Genomic DNA, 15570 nt, shown 5'->3' on the forward strand with positions numbered 1-15570 from the left:
GTTGGTTGTCTCCCTCCACTTTGGATTTGGGGATCAGACTCAGGTGAGGCTTACATGACAAGCACTTTTGACTGCTAAGTCCTCTCACTAATCCCTTAAAGTTTCATTAATATGCACACACACACACACACACACACACACACACACACACACACACACGATAACAGACCATTAGCTGATGCAATCCTTCCAGAATAACTTTGAGGAGTGAAGTTTTGTGTTGAAACATGGAACACAACTGCTTTTCAGATAAGCGGGTCCAAAGGGCACAACCCACTGGGCTCCCTGACCTATGCTGTGCTTATGTTAGAGACTGGCATTATTTCAAAAACCAATGGTGTATCTGATTCGTCAGGGGACACAGTCAAAGTCTGTCTCTTCTCTGGCAGTCCACAATACCTGACAGGGCTCTCTGTGGAGCTCCGTGCGGGGGCATCTGCTAGGAGAACAGAGTCCAAGGGAGAGAGCAGCTCAGAGCCATGAACCTCATCCTGGAGCTTCTCTTGCTGGTGGGCATCATCATCTACTCCTACCTGGAGTCACTGGTAAAGTTCTTCATTCCCCAGAGAAGAAAGTCTGTGGCCGGACAGACTGTTCTCATCACAGGAGCTGGACACGGAATAGGCAGGCTGACGGCTTATGAATTTGCAAAGCAGAAAAGCAGATTGGTCCTGTGGGATATTAGTAAGGTAAGGAAGCATGTTTCTGCCAGCCTTTTAAAGTCACAAAAATAATAAGGCGTAGGTTTCTCTGCTCACTTGACTTAGTGTCGGCTTTTCTTTGTGCTTTCCGTTTTCAAAGTTTTAATAAATCACTGGAGCCTTTCTAGATCCCTGGGCCGTAAGAGCTAGGTGGAACCAATGCACTGGAGAACTAAGCCTGGGGCGTTTTGTTTGTTTGTTTGTTTCTATCATGGTGTACAATATGATAACGAGACGAAGGGGTCAGGAAGCCTCCCAGCTGCTGAACTTAGGCAAGCCACATAACTTACCTCAACTTTAATTTTTTAAAAAAATCTCTACAATTGGAATAAAACCTCGGAGGGAAACAAAACCCACACGTGATTATTGTCAACAACCAAACTGGCCAATAGGCAGTTTATTGAAGCTAGGAATAACTTCTGTATTTTTAAATTTTCATTTATTCGGTTATTCATTTGTTCCTTTCTGTGATAGGCCGAGGCCGGGACTTATTACGTGCCAGGAGAGCACTCACCATTGAGTCACAGCTGCCACTCAAGGTTTTTACACATTTGAGGGGTTCTCAAAACAAAAAGTACACAAAGGACTTACAGCAGAAACCCATGGTGCCTCCACTCACACACAAGCAACCCTAAAACACTTACATCTGACCTTTAGCAGGGAAAAAAGGAATTGCCAGGTCCTGAGCAAGAAGAGTCCATGAAGAGAGTAACACTTTAAGTACTTAAGGTGGCCTGGCGCGTGCGCAGCACCACATATGGTAATGTCTACATTGCCACCAGGCTTTCGTTTGGACATCTCTGAGAAGTTGTTAACCTCTTGTTTATTTATAAATGCTCTTAACTACCCTTAAGTCTGAAGGTGTTTGACATCTTGTGTCACTTTCTCCTAAACATGCACATTCTCCCACACAGCCATAAAAACATGCGCCACAAGAAACTGTCTCTGGGACTGTAATCTTTGAAGAACTGGACTAGGGACACAGCAGTTATCTAGCATATACAAGCTAGATAGTAGATCCACCTGTGTCTGGGTTTGAGCCCCAGCACTACAAGGAAATCAAAACCAAACGTCTGGGCTGACACATACGAAATACAATGGCTCAGACTGGAGAAACTCGGGGTGTTTGTTTGTTTGTTTGTTGAGAAACAGTTTCCAAAGGTTTCCTTGAGATTTTGCTTGGCTTCAGGCAACCCTGTTTTTATGTTCTTTGCCATCTGCAGTTAGCACACACTTTCCCCAGCCTTCGAATGCTCTTTGGTTCATTTTGAGCAGTGAAGAATCCCGAGATGCACTGTGCATCTTTGTTTAGCAGACACAGGCATCTGTGGGCAAGATGGGCTAACGGGGTACATGGAGATGATTCTGAGATTAGCAAATCCTGCAGAGATCCCAGGCAGTCTTCTTGGAGTTGAAAAACCTGATCTTAGACCCTTGTAAAAAAATATATATATAAACAAGAATATGTCATGAAGAAGCTTCATGAATCTTTCAGATCACCTCCCAAGTGTGCCTGCTGGGAAGACATCAATACTTAACTTAGTACATTTCCTTTAATTTGAAATTTTTCAGACACAGAAAGAGTAAAACTAGCAAGAGGTCACATCAAAGAGGACTTCCAGTTTTTTTCTGTTCCTGAAAACTGACTACCTTGTAAACTCTCTTTGAATTCTTGAATGTCATGATTAAACATTTAAGACATCAAATGATTTGGCCACAAAGCTGCAAGCGTAACTCTGGCTCCCCTGTTCACTGAGGGGCCAGCCTTCCATTGATGCTGGCTCCTTTCCCATAAACGGTGAGATGCAAGGCCACAGAGAAGCCCCCGACTTTAAAAAACAGTGACACAGAGACTTGAAACAAGGGAGGCCAGCAGGGGGGAGGGGCTGCAGGAAGATAACCGGGGATGAAAGCATTTATGTATTCAAGGAATGAAGGGCAAATCTAAGAAGCACAAAAGGACTCAATAGTAAAATCGTAGGACCAGCCTAGGTGCCCATCCATAGATGTGCTTTTCACACATAGAACATAGTTCAGTCTTTTGGAAGAATGAGATCACTCTGAAGGACATTGGATGAAACTGGAGGTCACTAAAACATTAGGTGAAAAAGGAGCCAGGCTCACAAAACAAGGGATGGGAGGCAGGGTGCTCATGGTCACTCTGCTCTGGCCCTAGCACTGGAGGATCCAAGGCAAGAGGGTTGCTGCAAGTTAGAACCCAGCCCTGGTTACAGGTGGAGCTATAGCAAGAGACAAAAGAGTGTAGGAGAAGACAATAAGCATGGGCTGTCATGCCTTGTGTGTGGGAATGCCAGCATGGATCACACTAATTTGTACACTATTAAAAAGGACGTGGGGATTAGCATTGACACCCCAGATGTTTCCTGTGCAAAAGTGACAAAGAGCTGCATTCTGCCATGCTCCAGATTAGTTATAAGGCTGGATAATTTGCAAGTTATTAGCAACTATTGCTCATACAGGATACCGGGCTTCACCTTAAGCTTTCTAGACATGTGTATTCTGATCATATTCACTGTTCAGCCCATCATTATCTCTGGTCCCCTCACACTCTTGCTGATCCCCTCTCTAACCGTCTCCTTGGTCTTTCATGTCTTCCATATGTGCATGAGCTAATGAATTTAGTTAGGATTGCTAACTTGAGCTTGCATGAGGGCTTATTACAGAAGTAGGGACAGCTTGCTGAAGGCTGTGCTACTGAAGAAAGTAACACTGATACATTGTTTCTGCTTCAGTTCAATCATTTGCTTAGCTATTGAAGTAACACCAATACATTGTTTCTTTTTCAGTCTAATCTTTGCTTGAGCTACTGAAGAAAGTAACACTGATACATTGTTTCTCCTTCAGTTCAATCATTTGCTTAGCTATTAAAGTAACACTGATACATAGTTTCTTCTTCAGTCTAATCTTTGCTTATGCTACTAAAGAAAGTAACACTGATACATTGTTTCTTCTTCAATCAAATCGCTGGAGCTACGGAAGAAAGTAACACTGATACATTGTTTCTTCTTCAGTCTAATCTTTGCTTGTGCTACTGAAGAAAGTAACACTAATACATTGTTTCTTCTTCAGTCAAATCTTTGCTTGACCCTCTGGTTACTGCCTCTCCTTGCAGCTGTATGAGACTAGTGAGAACAGCTGGGCCATGTAGCAGTAGGCAGCCGTCATTAGTGGAAATGAAGCCAGCATTAGTGGAAAAGGTTCCTACCCAGACCACAGCTCTATTCCACAGCCCCATGCAGACCTATGCCCTATGTGGCAGCCTATCCCAAGTCTATGTGAAGGTACAGTTGGTTTTGTAGCAACATCCTAATCCTCCTTAAAGTTTGTTCTTTGAGACTCTTATTGTTGCTTTGTGGTTTAGCCAAGATGGGGAAATACAAAGGGGCCAGAGGGAGGCAACCAGCATAGCCAAAACCACCATCCACTCAGTGACAGCCCACATGATGGCTACACTATTGCCATCCCAGCATGCACAAGAGAGAGCTTCCTGGGCATCTTCACTCTCCATCACAGAGAAATGGGGACAAACATTAGAGGGAAAAGTGTGGGGGTTTTTTTCTCTTTTTTTCGGAGCTGGGGACCGAACCCAGGGCCTTGCGCTTGCTAGGCAAGTGCTCTACCACTGAGCTAAATCCCCAACCCCGAAAAGTGTGGTTTTAAAAAAGAATTTGAACCCCATACTGTTCACTATGAAATCAATAGGTGTCAAAACTTAAAATGAATTCAAATTTTCCTGAAATGTAAGTTGAAAAAACAAAACAAAAAGCCAAGGGTGATGATTCATACCTGTAATTGCAATATTCAGAAGATTGAGGCAGGAGGATTGGCCTGAGTTGGAAACCCCACTTGGGGTGCACATAGTAAGCAAGGGATTGAGAGTGACAGCTGGTCTAAAACAACAAGAGAGAAAACATGCACACACACGTGCGCGCACGTGCGCGCGCACACACACACACACACACACACACACACACACACACACTATGGTAGGACAATCTCAGGTAAAAGGCTTCTGAATCTAGGCTAAAAATAAGCTGTCTCCGTGTCTTAGAGGACTTGTGTGCAATTCTCACCCTAGTGAGAATTCAACCATTGGCTCTTGGCCTTTTCCCCTCCAAAGCTCCAGAAGAATAAATACCCAGTTAAGATTGGCACGTGTAGTAACAGTTTCCCCATGGAAGCTTTTATTGGATAAGACTCTCTCCTGGCACCAGGGGGATGAATCCAAGTTGTCAGTAGAAGCCATCTAGAGTGGCCGCTAGATGGTGGCTCAGCACTTTACTGTCAGCAGTGGGTGCTGCTCCACAACCGTGTGCTGATCGAGTGGACCAGTCTTCTGTCCTCCATGCTCAGACATCTTCCCTACACTGTGAGGCGCAGCGTCTTCAAGCACTTATGGGATGCCCCTCATGCTATGACATCATCACTCTAGACAGGCAGCCCAGGCCAAGATGAAAAGCTGCAAAAGCCTTAACGGGAAGGGTTTGTTTTTCTTTGGCTCCAGGCTCCGCTGCTACTTTGGCAGTTAATTAGTCAATGTAATTAAATAATGAGTTCACATAAGCAGATTAATTGGACAAGGATTTTAAAGTATTTTAAAGAGCCTGATCTTTTCTCAAATTTGTCTCTCCCCCCCCCCTTACTCCACCCCCACTGCGGGCCCCAGCACGGTGTTGAGGAAACCGCAGCCAAATGCAGGAAACTGGGGGCTGTCGTGCACGTGTTTGTGGTGGACTGCAGCAACCGGGCAGAGATTTACAAGTCTGTGGATCAGGTGAGAACCGGGATGCATGTGTCTACATATAACCCTCCGCATCAGCTGATACTGAGCGGGGAAATGAAAAGGTTGTCTTTGTCTAGGGCTGCTTGGCTTCCGGTAGACGTCAGCTGCTCGGTCAAGTTGCTGTGACCGAAGGAGGACAAATATAGAACTTTCTTGGTATTAATAGCCACTCAGCTCTCATTGTTTCATAGTTTGAATCTAATCTGCTGTGACCAAAAATTTGGCCCAGAGGAAACGAAAGATGATTTATCAGCAGAAAATTTGTTATCTTTTCTAACTTTTTTAAAATTAGATTTTGTTTTACTTTTTCTTTAACTTATTTCCTCTCTGAGATTTTATTGGTTTGTGTATAATCTAGTCTTTTATGGAAAACACAGTTAATGGCTTTTTAAGCATTTTATTTATTTATTTGCTCTGTGTGTGTGTGTGTGTGTGTGTGTGTGTGTGTGTATGGAGCGCTGCACACATACCCCACAGTGTGTATGTGGGATTCAGATGACAACTTTTGAAAGTAGGTCTCTCCATCCATGATGTGGATCTTGGGGTTATCAGGTCTGGAAAAGAAAAACAAAAATAAATGCTTTTACCCACTGAGCCATCTCTCCATCCATACCTACTCTTTTAAAAAGCAAACATCGAGTGCTTATGATAAACCAAACTCTCCAATAAGCTACTGCCTTTTCTAATCTGATTTAATTTTTAAATCCCATTAGCCTCACTATAGATAGGCAAATAAAAGCTTAGATGGTATGGCCCAGAAAAAGATCCTGTGGCCAGTGTGAAGTAGAACCAAGATTAATTACTTAGGGGGTTGGGGATTTAGCTCAGTGGTAGAGCGCTTGCCTAGGAAGCGCAAGGCCCTGGGTTCGGTCCCCAGCTCCGAAAAAAAAAAAAAGAACCAAAAAAAAAAAAAAAAGATTAATTACTTAATACCTTAAGTGTAAATACGTAACACTTAAGTATCATTTACCAGCACAAACAACAATTCTATATATATATATATGTGTGTGTGTGTGTGTGTGTGTGTGTGTGTGTGTGATTTATTTACTTATTTAATGTATGTGAGGTATGTGTAGCTGTCTTCAGACACACCAGAAGAGGACATCAGATCCCATTACAGATGGCTGTGAGCCACCATGTGGTTTCTGGGATTTGAACTCAGGACCTCTGGAAGAGCAGTCAGTGCTCTTAACCACTGAGCCATCTCTCCAGCTCACAAACATCAATTCTTGATTATTTAAGTTCATAAGCTTTCACACTACCTATTATATATTGGACACACAATTTAAGGTTGTAACCAAAACAGTTCAGCCCTACCTCACGATGGGTTCCCTTCGTGTTGCTGACCTGGTTCTTTCACGTCTGAACTCTGAGACCTCATGCACTGGAATAACAAAAGCCTAGATGGCCATGTGACCAGGCTAGCTGTCACCAAGCCAGTGAGCACAGACAGAAATGACATCTTAAAGCTGTTCTTTATTCTTGGGAGACGGATTGATATCTTAGATATCTGTCTTCCATGTCATCCAGCCAGCGGATGGCAGTGGGTGTGGACAAAGGCTGTCTGATTATAGGGGCAGTGGATGTTGAGTTGGCCTAGTTTCTGCTGGTATCAACCTTGGACTCCTTGGATGGCTAGGGGTAGGGTGTGGAGTGGTTAACTCAGAACACCCAGTGTGTAACTGCTGAGCTATAAATAGTGTGTATGTTCTGGTTCTGTTTGACATGGGGAAATGTATATCCTTATAATATAGAATATAAAAATGCCTCTGTCTGTCTCCCTATCAGTATGGGCTCTGTGAGAATGACTTACCCTGTGTGTGCATTCTCTGCACTTTAAAAGGTAAAGAAAGAAGTTGGTGACATAGAGATTGTGGTAAACAACGCTGGGGCAATTTATCCAGCCGACCTTCTTAGCACCAAGGATGAGGAGATCACCAAGACCTTCGAGGTCAACATCCTAGGACATTTTTGGGTGAGTAAGTCAGAAAGACTTATGAGTGTGTGTATCTGACATCTCTTCAGTACAAGGAAGTCATTGAGTTCACAATATTGGGGGGGTTAGGTTTTTTTGTTTTGCTTTGTCTTTTTAAATTTTAATTATTTCTTTTATGTATATGAGCACACTGTAGCTGTCTTCAGACACACCAGAAGAGGGGCATCAGACACCATTACAGATGGTTGTGAGCCACCATGTGGTTGCTGGGAATTGAACTCAGGACCTCTGGAAGAGCAGCCAGTGCTCTTAACCACTGAGCAATCTCCCTAGCCCCATTTTTTTGTTTTGTAAGTCAGGAATCTTATAGTGTGTTTGAGTAGAAGGGTCACAGGTTTCTGGCAGCAGAGTTTAGAGTTCAAGTGAACACAGCACACCCAAAAGAGAGAGCCATTTGGTTTATTTTGTCAAACAAAATCTAACATATGGCTTGGCGTGTGTCAGCAAGGTTATATATATATATATATATATCTTTCCAATATTTTAGAGGAGATGCGTGCTGCCTACATCTTTCTGTGTCTTCCTTTCATAGGTGTTTAGAGCTGAAAAGACAGAAAACAACTATTCAGATGCGTGCAGGAGTTGGGGACACTTTGAGTTAGGTTCTGAGACAAGTAGACATTTTGACCTAGCATTATCATCTACAAACTTCCTGCCTGAGAACTTCACCATCGGCTACCAAAAGGGAAAAAAAAATCTCAAAATGTTTTATGTCAGTTAACAAGTTTGCAGTGGTCTGTATTCACATCTCGGTCATAAGCAGCCTACGGGCTGTGAGATGAATAAGCCTGGTAGATCTGTGGAATTCTGGAGCGTAGAGAGATGAGTCAGAAGATTTCTTACTATTGGTGGTTTGTGAGAAGCTGAAGTATGCTTCTCAACCCTTTGGAGGGAGCGTTTATAGGAATTAATGTTGTGGGGCCCCGATATTACTATGGCAACTGGAGCAAACCTGGATTTGAAAAGCATCCTTCATCAGCCCCTCATGACTCCACTAACATCCCAGTCACATGGCAGAGAGAGCTTGCAGATTAGTTATCAAATAATTAATAGGAAATTATAGCTATGTCACAAGGTATATCAAAAGGTAGAGGTTTAGAAAGACAGGAGCTCTCATCGCCTCCATATAGATCTGCAGGCAGGGCTGGTAGGGGTTTGGCCTGGCAATCTGGGCTCTAGGAATTTCCATAGAATTTGAAGAGTGGGTCTGTAAAATTCTCATAAAATGTCCTGATGTTTCCCACTGTACAGTGAGGCGTTTTTGTTTTGTTTGTTTGTTTTTGTTTTTGTTTTTTTTGTTTTGGAAACAAAAAATCTTTTGTTTCCCAAGAATGTATCCTATAATAATACTGTTACAAGAAAGAGATTTGCGTCTCCTCCCTATGCATGGTGGCTATGGGCCAGGATAGAACTTCAGCTGCTTTGATGTGAGTACAGGTTCCCTTTCCTCAAACTGGAGCCAAGAACTTGTAAAACGGTAAATCAGCCTTCAGTTCCTGCATCTGTGGATGTCCCCCTTGACAATGTGGCGCAGAGCTCAGCCTAGCATGCACAAAACCCTTGGGTTAATCCCTAGCACTGAGAAAAATAACAGTGTTGCTTATGTAGCAAATACGGAGGGAACTACTCAACTCCTCAAGGGAAGAGGGGGCATGCTCGCTCCACAGGTCCTGGGCATGATCTAGAGGGCATTCTGAGTACTGCCCTAACCTCAGAGTCTTGCAAGTGTGTGATTTCCAATGCCCCCTCCTCCGCTTCAGTGCAGGCACTGGAAATGAAACCACCTGGCCTGGAATCTCTCTAATCCCCGTGCGGTTTCTTTCCTTTTCATGTGGACCTTAAGATCATAAAAGCACTCCTTCCATCGATGCTGAGAAGAAACTCTGGCCACATTGTCACAGTGGCTTCAGTGTGTGGCCACAGAGTGATTCCTTATCTCATCCCATATTGGTAGGTATAGAATGCTAACAGCGCTGTGCACTTGTGCTTATTAGCTTAGGGATTATTTATAGGGAATTATTACAGGGGTTAATTAACATAGTTTCCTCAGTGCTCACAGCTTGGTAATTTGGACATAGGGAATTTACCTAGTATATTGGGTAAATTTTCAAATGACTTCTAAAGCAAGGAAACTTGATTTAATATTATTTAAATTATCTTAGGGTTCTGAAAACTGCCCCATGGAGTATGTTTCCATTATGTCCTAGAATGAGGAGCTGTTGAGAGAAGAAACACAGCAGAGTAGGAAGCAAAGCACCCAGAAGCTAACAGGAGCACAGAGGTAGAGCGTGGCCTATGTGCATGCGTGTGTGAGGGAAGGAAATGGAGCACTCACTTTCCCAGGAGATGCAGACAGTGCACACCATGTCCCGGGGACACAGACACACTCGCCATCTGCAGCACATCCCTGCGACCTCTGCTATTGGCATCTTGTTTCCCTACTGCTATACGATGGTCTCAGGAACAATTTTACCAGGATATGTGGATGTAGCAGATGCATGTGTTATTTCTTTAGAGGCATATTCAAAGCTAAACTTGATCATGGACTAAACAATCCCTCACACACTAAACATGGCCACAGATGAGTTAAATTTCAATGTAGTTCAGGTTTCCATTACACACACACACACACACACACACACAGAGACAGAGACAGAGACAGATAGAGAGAGACAGAGAGAGAGACAGACAGAGAGAGAGACAGAGACAGAGAGAGAGACAGAGAGACAGAGAGAGAGAGTAGAGGGAGACAGAGACAGAGACAGACAGACAGAGACAGACAGAGACAGACAGAGACAGAGACAGAGAGAGTAGAGGGAGACAGAGACAGAGAGAGAGACAGAGAGAGACAGAGACAGACAGAGACAGACAGAGACAGACAGAGACAGAGAGAGACAGACAGAGACAGACAGAGACAGACAGAGACATGACAGAGAGAGAGACAGACAGAGACAGAGAGAGACAGACAGAGACATGACAGAGAGAGAGACAGACAGAGACAGAGAGAGAGAATAGAGGGAGACAGAGACAGACAGAGACAGACAGAGAGAGAATAGAGGGAGACAGAGACAGACAGAGACAGACAGAGAGACAGACAGAGACAGAGAGAGACAAAGAGAGAGAGAGAGTAGAGGGAGACAGAGATAACTTCTAACACTGATTTTTTTTCACATGGACAAAAACTATAGTTAAAACTTACATAGAGCCTTGTAGATAATAAGTCACTATGCATATGCTGATCTGTTGAGTTTTGCTACCTACATTTTATAATCAGAAAGAACAAAAGGCTAAAGGTTGCACATACAAACACAACCCTACCAACACCATCAAGAGCCCCTTTACTCCAAATGCACACAATTAGGAGACCAATGAGGCTACCAGCAACAAGAGAGAAAACATCAGCTCACTAATCAAGGGAGGAGAAATGAGCTCCGCCCGCAAAAGTTTGTCAATGTTAACTTCACAATGTTTTAAGTACCCTTTTCTGACTTACATTTTAAAAGGTTAAAAACTAATAAAACCTGAGTAAGAAGCATTGACTGGACCATAGAAAAGGTCACATGTACAGTGAAAAACATTAAACCCATCTGCAAAGTGACCCTTTTGCTAACACTGCTACTTAGAAATTAGAAACAGAGGCCTGGGGGTTAGCAATGGTCGAATGAATACATGCTTGCCATGTATCGATCCTTGAGTTCGATCCCCATCACCCCAAGGGAAAAAAACAGGTATTGTGCTTGTTCAGAATTCTGTGTAATGCCTAAGAAAAGAAAACCAAATGATCATTTGCCCTCTCAGAAAAACTAGAGTAGCAGGTTGGGACCAATGATGCTATCTTCTCAATGGTAGCCGAGAGTGCCCGCTCCCCCCCACCCCCGCCCTGCCACCTTTGCCAATGGCTGCTTTTCTCACAGCTCCAGCAAGTTCGCTGCTGTGGGCTTCCACAGAGCACTGACTGCAGAACTGGACACCTTGGGGAAAACCGGTATCAAAACCTCCTGTCTCTGCCCTGTGTTCGTGAATACTGGCTTCACCAAAAACCCAAGTACCAGGTGAGAGGGGAATGAGTTACGCAGACCTTTAAGCTGGAGCCCTCCCAGACGCTGGACTCTTGAGAAGGCCATAGGTACTTAACAAGTATGTCACACGCACGTTTTAGTTAATCCTGTGGCACGATCTCAACCCATAGTTGCTTTCTTATGTGGGACAGTGGGGGCCATTAAAATCCTGGCAGGTGCTCAGTGTGGAATCCGATGCGTTTGGTCAGGAGTATCCTACCTCTCCAGGGGAAGATGCAATGAAGGAGGAAACCAAGAACACGTTTAGGTTGGCCATGAGCCTGGAGCAACCTTAGCTGCAGACACAGCAGTGCCCAGGGCCCAGGAGTGTTCCCACTCAGGCTCTGGACCCTGGATCTCCCCTCCCCGCTGAGGCTGACATTGAGGTGCTCATGTCAGATGTGGTTCTGAGGCTGGACTGAAAACTCCATTGCAAAACTAGGAAGGGGAGACACAGAGCCAGGATAATGTAAAAAGTATTGACTTGCGCTGCTGTGTGAGGGTTTGCCGGTCCTCACCACAGACATCTCAATCACACGTGAGTCTGCGGAAACCACAGACTGTCTCATGGGATTCAGTTCCAGCACCCACAACAGCCATGCCTAGGCATGCTAACCTTGGGGTAACACCTAAAATCCATTTTTTTTCTTTTTCTTTTTTTTTTTTCAGAGCTGGGGACCAAACCCAGGGCCTTGTGCTTGCTAGGCAAGCGCTCTACCACTGAGCTAAATCCCCAACTCTAAAATCCATTTTTATGCTTTGGTTTTTCTCTCGTCTTCATTAATGGACGACTCCAACACTGGATATAGGTTATAAGCACTTCTCGCTGATACACGTGTGTAACCTTTGAATCAAGAAATGCCACGCCGGCAGCTCTAACAGAACGCTCCTTACGCAGATCTTAAATCCCCAGAAAACTACAGGAGAAGCAAATCTCAAGGACTAAACACCTCAAAACAATTCAGCTCTGTGGATACCCACACACAACAGGAAGTGTACTCAGACATAGAATACTCTGTTTACGTCCAGCAGGCATTGGAAATCCAGTGTTTCCTTCCTGGCCCTGAGTGATGCTATGCCCTCCATTTTGTTCCCTGGCTGCCCCACCCCTCCCATCTTGTACCTTGTTGTGATTTAATTATTTTGACCTGGTGAGGTAACAGTCAGACCTACTGGACCCATGAGCATAAGGATGTGCTAACAAGATGTCAGTGTGGGAGGTGGAAGGGGGAGGGGTGACGTTCATGCGGGGAAGCCTGGGACACTTTAAATCCTAATTCTGAATTTGGTGAGGAGACAAGATAATTTCCTTCATTCATTAATTAACTAAATTAATTAATTAAAAACAATATAAATCGAGAGGCTTGGTTTTACCTCAACGATGGAATACATGCTTAATATTTGTGAAGTTCTGGGTTCAATTCCAGCATCCAAGGGAAGAAGTAAGATATAAATGGACATAAGCTCTCCCTCCCCCCCCAACCCCTTTCCATCAGGTTATGGCCTGTGTTAGAGCCGGATGAAGTTGCAAGGAGTCTGATCGATGGGATACTTACCAACAAGAAAATGATCTTCGTTCCGTCCTATATCAATATCTCTCTAATAGTGGAAATGTAAGTACAGCACAGAACCCTGAGACACTGGAGCACAAATAGAAATGTTGCTATGGAAACTCCCCACCTCCCCAGTGAAAATTACTTTTTCTTGTTACTGCCCTACTTACCTCCCTCCTTACTTCCCTCCCTCCCCCCACCCCTGTTTCTTTCGATACAGTCTCTCACTGAGACCTGGACTCAGCAGTTTGGTTAGGATAGATGTTCAGCACCGGGAATATGCCAGGGCCTATAGCCCCCAACACTAGGGTTACAAATCCAGAACCACTATGCCCAGGAGTTTATGTGTGTGTGTTCTGAGGATTGGACTCCGGTCCCCCATGCTTGTGTGACTCTCTCTAAACCCTCGGGTGCTCACTTGGTGACAGTGCACATCTCAAACGTCTTACAATCCACTCCGTACGATTTTATATCACTTCATTTACAATCCGAGAGTCTTACAGTGGAATCGTTTCTTTTTTTTTCCCCTGCCCCCAGGCTTGTGAGCCTCAAAGACGGCAAAACGCCCTGAAACTAATGTCCTCTGCGTAGCTCAAAACAGGTCTCATGTATGTGACCAAGATGCAAAAATGATTGGCTTCTGTGCCTAGGGTGAGAACAGTTACCTGTCTCTAAGCCCTTGCCTCCTGCACAGCAGCTTAGGGCGATGTGTTACCCTGGTAACAGGGCTTTTGCTCCCTTTGCATTTGACTCCTCTTAGAGAGAGACTTGGTTCTGTGATCAGAAGCAGACACTAGTCTTTGGGCTTGTTGTTCAAGGGCCTGCATCAGCTCCCTTCTTACCCTCCACAGCTGGATCACCCCCCACCTCCGTCTCTTCTCCCATCTGCCCTCTACCCAGGGGCTCACAAAGGAGGAGATGTTGCATTAGTAAACAACACCAACATGATAGGAAATACTGTGCAGAAAGCGCTCGTCCTGCCCTCCACTCCACGCATGCCCTTCCTTATTCTGTCCTCTCGGACTTAGCCCTCTGACATGTCAAGGTTTTCAGCCCGTGTAAACCCTTCCGCGTCTTATTATAGACAGCTGATGGTTTTCTGTATTCATTTCCAGTTGGCCGTGTTTAACTGACGGGCAGCGCAATATGCCAAGAGGCAGTAGCTTTTGAATAGGCTCTTTAGTTTTTCTTTCCCTAAAGTAATCGGTCCGGACACAGGCAGAGGGGGAAGGCGGTGTGCGGTGGACTCTGAGTTCTCTGCCCCTCCAGAACACGCTGCCATTTTCAGAAGTGAGCTTGGTGTCAGTTCTAGGCTATCATTGGTAGAAGATCTCATCCGATTTTGTTATTTCGAGAGTGGTGCTGTGTTATATATAGATCACCGCAGATGGGGGCGAGGGAGGGGAGACTAAGGAAGAAGCAGAGAGTAGAGGGAACCTGGACGCGGGCCAGGTAAGCGAGTGTCAGGGAGCCTTTTAAATTGACAACAGAAAAAAAACACTGGCAGCGAAACTTCAAGTTAAAAAGTTCTCTCTCTCTCTCTCTCTTTTAATGCAGGTTTTTTCCTGAACGTGTCTTAAAAGCTATAAACCGTATACAGAATATTCAGTTTGAAGCGATTGTGGGCCACAGAACCAAGAGGAAGTAACATCTTGCGTGCAGAGACGTGTGGACGCCAATGACGCGAAGCCAAGTTTAGAGCGGACGCGAGGCTTTCTTTCGCCCGTTTTAGAAGTGTTCCTTGTGTTTAAAATGTAGGTTTGGCCCTAGTAGCCATCGAGCAAACGAGAGTGGTCAACTGTCCTTCTGGTTTCTTATACTTAAACTCTCAGCCCCTGGTATTGGGTTCTGGAAATGGAGCTGTAGTAAGACAATGCCTGTCGCACAGCCGAGTGAAAAGTCATTTGGTGTGTTTTTACTAAACAGAAATGTGGGAGAAAGGGTAAGACAATAAAATCTTGGACAAATGCTGGCACGCTGTAGTGATTTCTGTTTTGATGGAGAAGTCGGTGTTTTAAGGTTGCTCTTTGTAGACAGGATGAAAACGCTGCCTTGTCTCCTTGACGTATGAATTAGGAAGGAATATTTTTGTTCCACATTTTTTTTTCTCAGTGTGCAGTTTTCTTCACATCGCGTGAATGGGTAATGAGGCCGTTTTATTTACCCAACTCGGTGAAGCAAATATTGACACAGATTTGCAACTGTGAAATCTCAAACACCTTGTTCTTTGCTTTGGAAAGACCTTGAACACATTTGTTTTTCTTTTTTGCTCTATGAGGCAATAACTGAAAATATGCAACCGTATACATATGAACAGCAACATGACCTCCCACACAGATCCCATCAGGAAGCAGGAAACCTTCCTGGGTTTTCATTTGGCTTCTGTATTGACCGATCCCACGGACTAGCACAGGTTAAACAGACAGTCTGCATTGCCCTCCTGTCGATAAACCTGCAG

General features: G+C 44.4%; 1 protein-coding gene across 2 annotated transcripts; it reads left to right on the forward strand.

Moving 5' to 3' along the window:
- Nucleotides 1–328: 328 nt before the first annotated feature.
- Hsd17b13 (hydroxysteroid (17-beta) dehydrogenase 13) lies at nt 329–15084 on the forward strand. Of its 2 annotated transcripts, NM_001009684.1 has the most exons (7): nt 410–689; nt 5389–5496; nt 7349–7480; nt 9345–9451; nt 11416–11553; nt 13056–13172; nt 14670–15084. In NM_001009684.1, the coding sequence occupies exons 1-7, from the start codon at nt 480–482 to the stop codon at nt 14758–14760; spliced, it is 903 nt and encodes a 300-aa protein (NP_001009684.1). In that variant the 5' UTR covers nt 410–479; the 3' UTR covers nt 14761–15084. The 2 variants fall into 2 exon arrangements, 1 of the variants encoding a protein (NP_001009684.1); XR_005492928.2 differs by lacking the exon at nt 9345–9451 and having other exon boundaries at nt 329–689; nt 14670–14701.
- Nucleotides 15085–15570: the final 486 nt, after the last annotated feature.

The sequence above is a fragment of the Rattus norvegicus genome, chromosome 14 (assembly GCF_036323735.1).
Source record: "Rattus norvegicus strain BN/NHsdMcwi chromosome 14, GRCr8, whole genome shotgun sequence".
Classification (NCBI taxonomy): Eukaryota; Metazoa; Chordata; class Mammalia; order Rodentia; family Muridae; genus Rattus; species Rattus norvegicus.

What these genes read in the sequence shown, in the direction of transcription:
- Hsd17b13 (NM_001009684.1), top strand. Translation starts at nt 480, where the DNA reads ATGAACCTCATCCTGGAGCTTCTCTTGCTGGTGGGCATCATCATCTAC. An exon ending in TTTACAAGTCTGTGGATCAG is followed by an intron (nt 5,497 to 7,348) that starts GTGAGAACCGGG and finishes GCACTTTAAAAG; the next exon opens with GTAAAGAAAGAAGTTGGTGA. An exon ending in ACATCCTAGGACATTTTTGG is followed by an intron (nt 7,481 to 9,344) that starts GTGAGTAAGTCA and finishes GTGGACCTTAAG; the next exon opens with ATCATAAAAGCACTCCTTCC.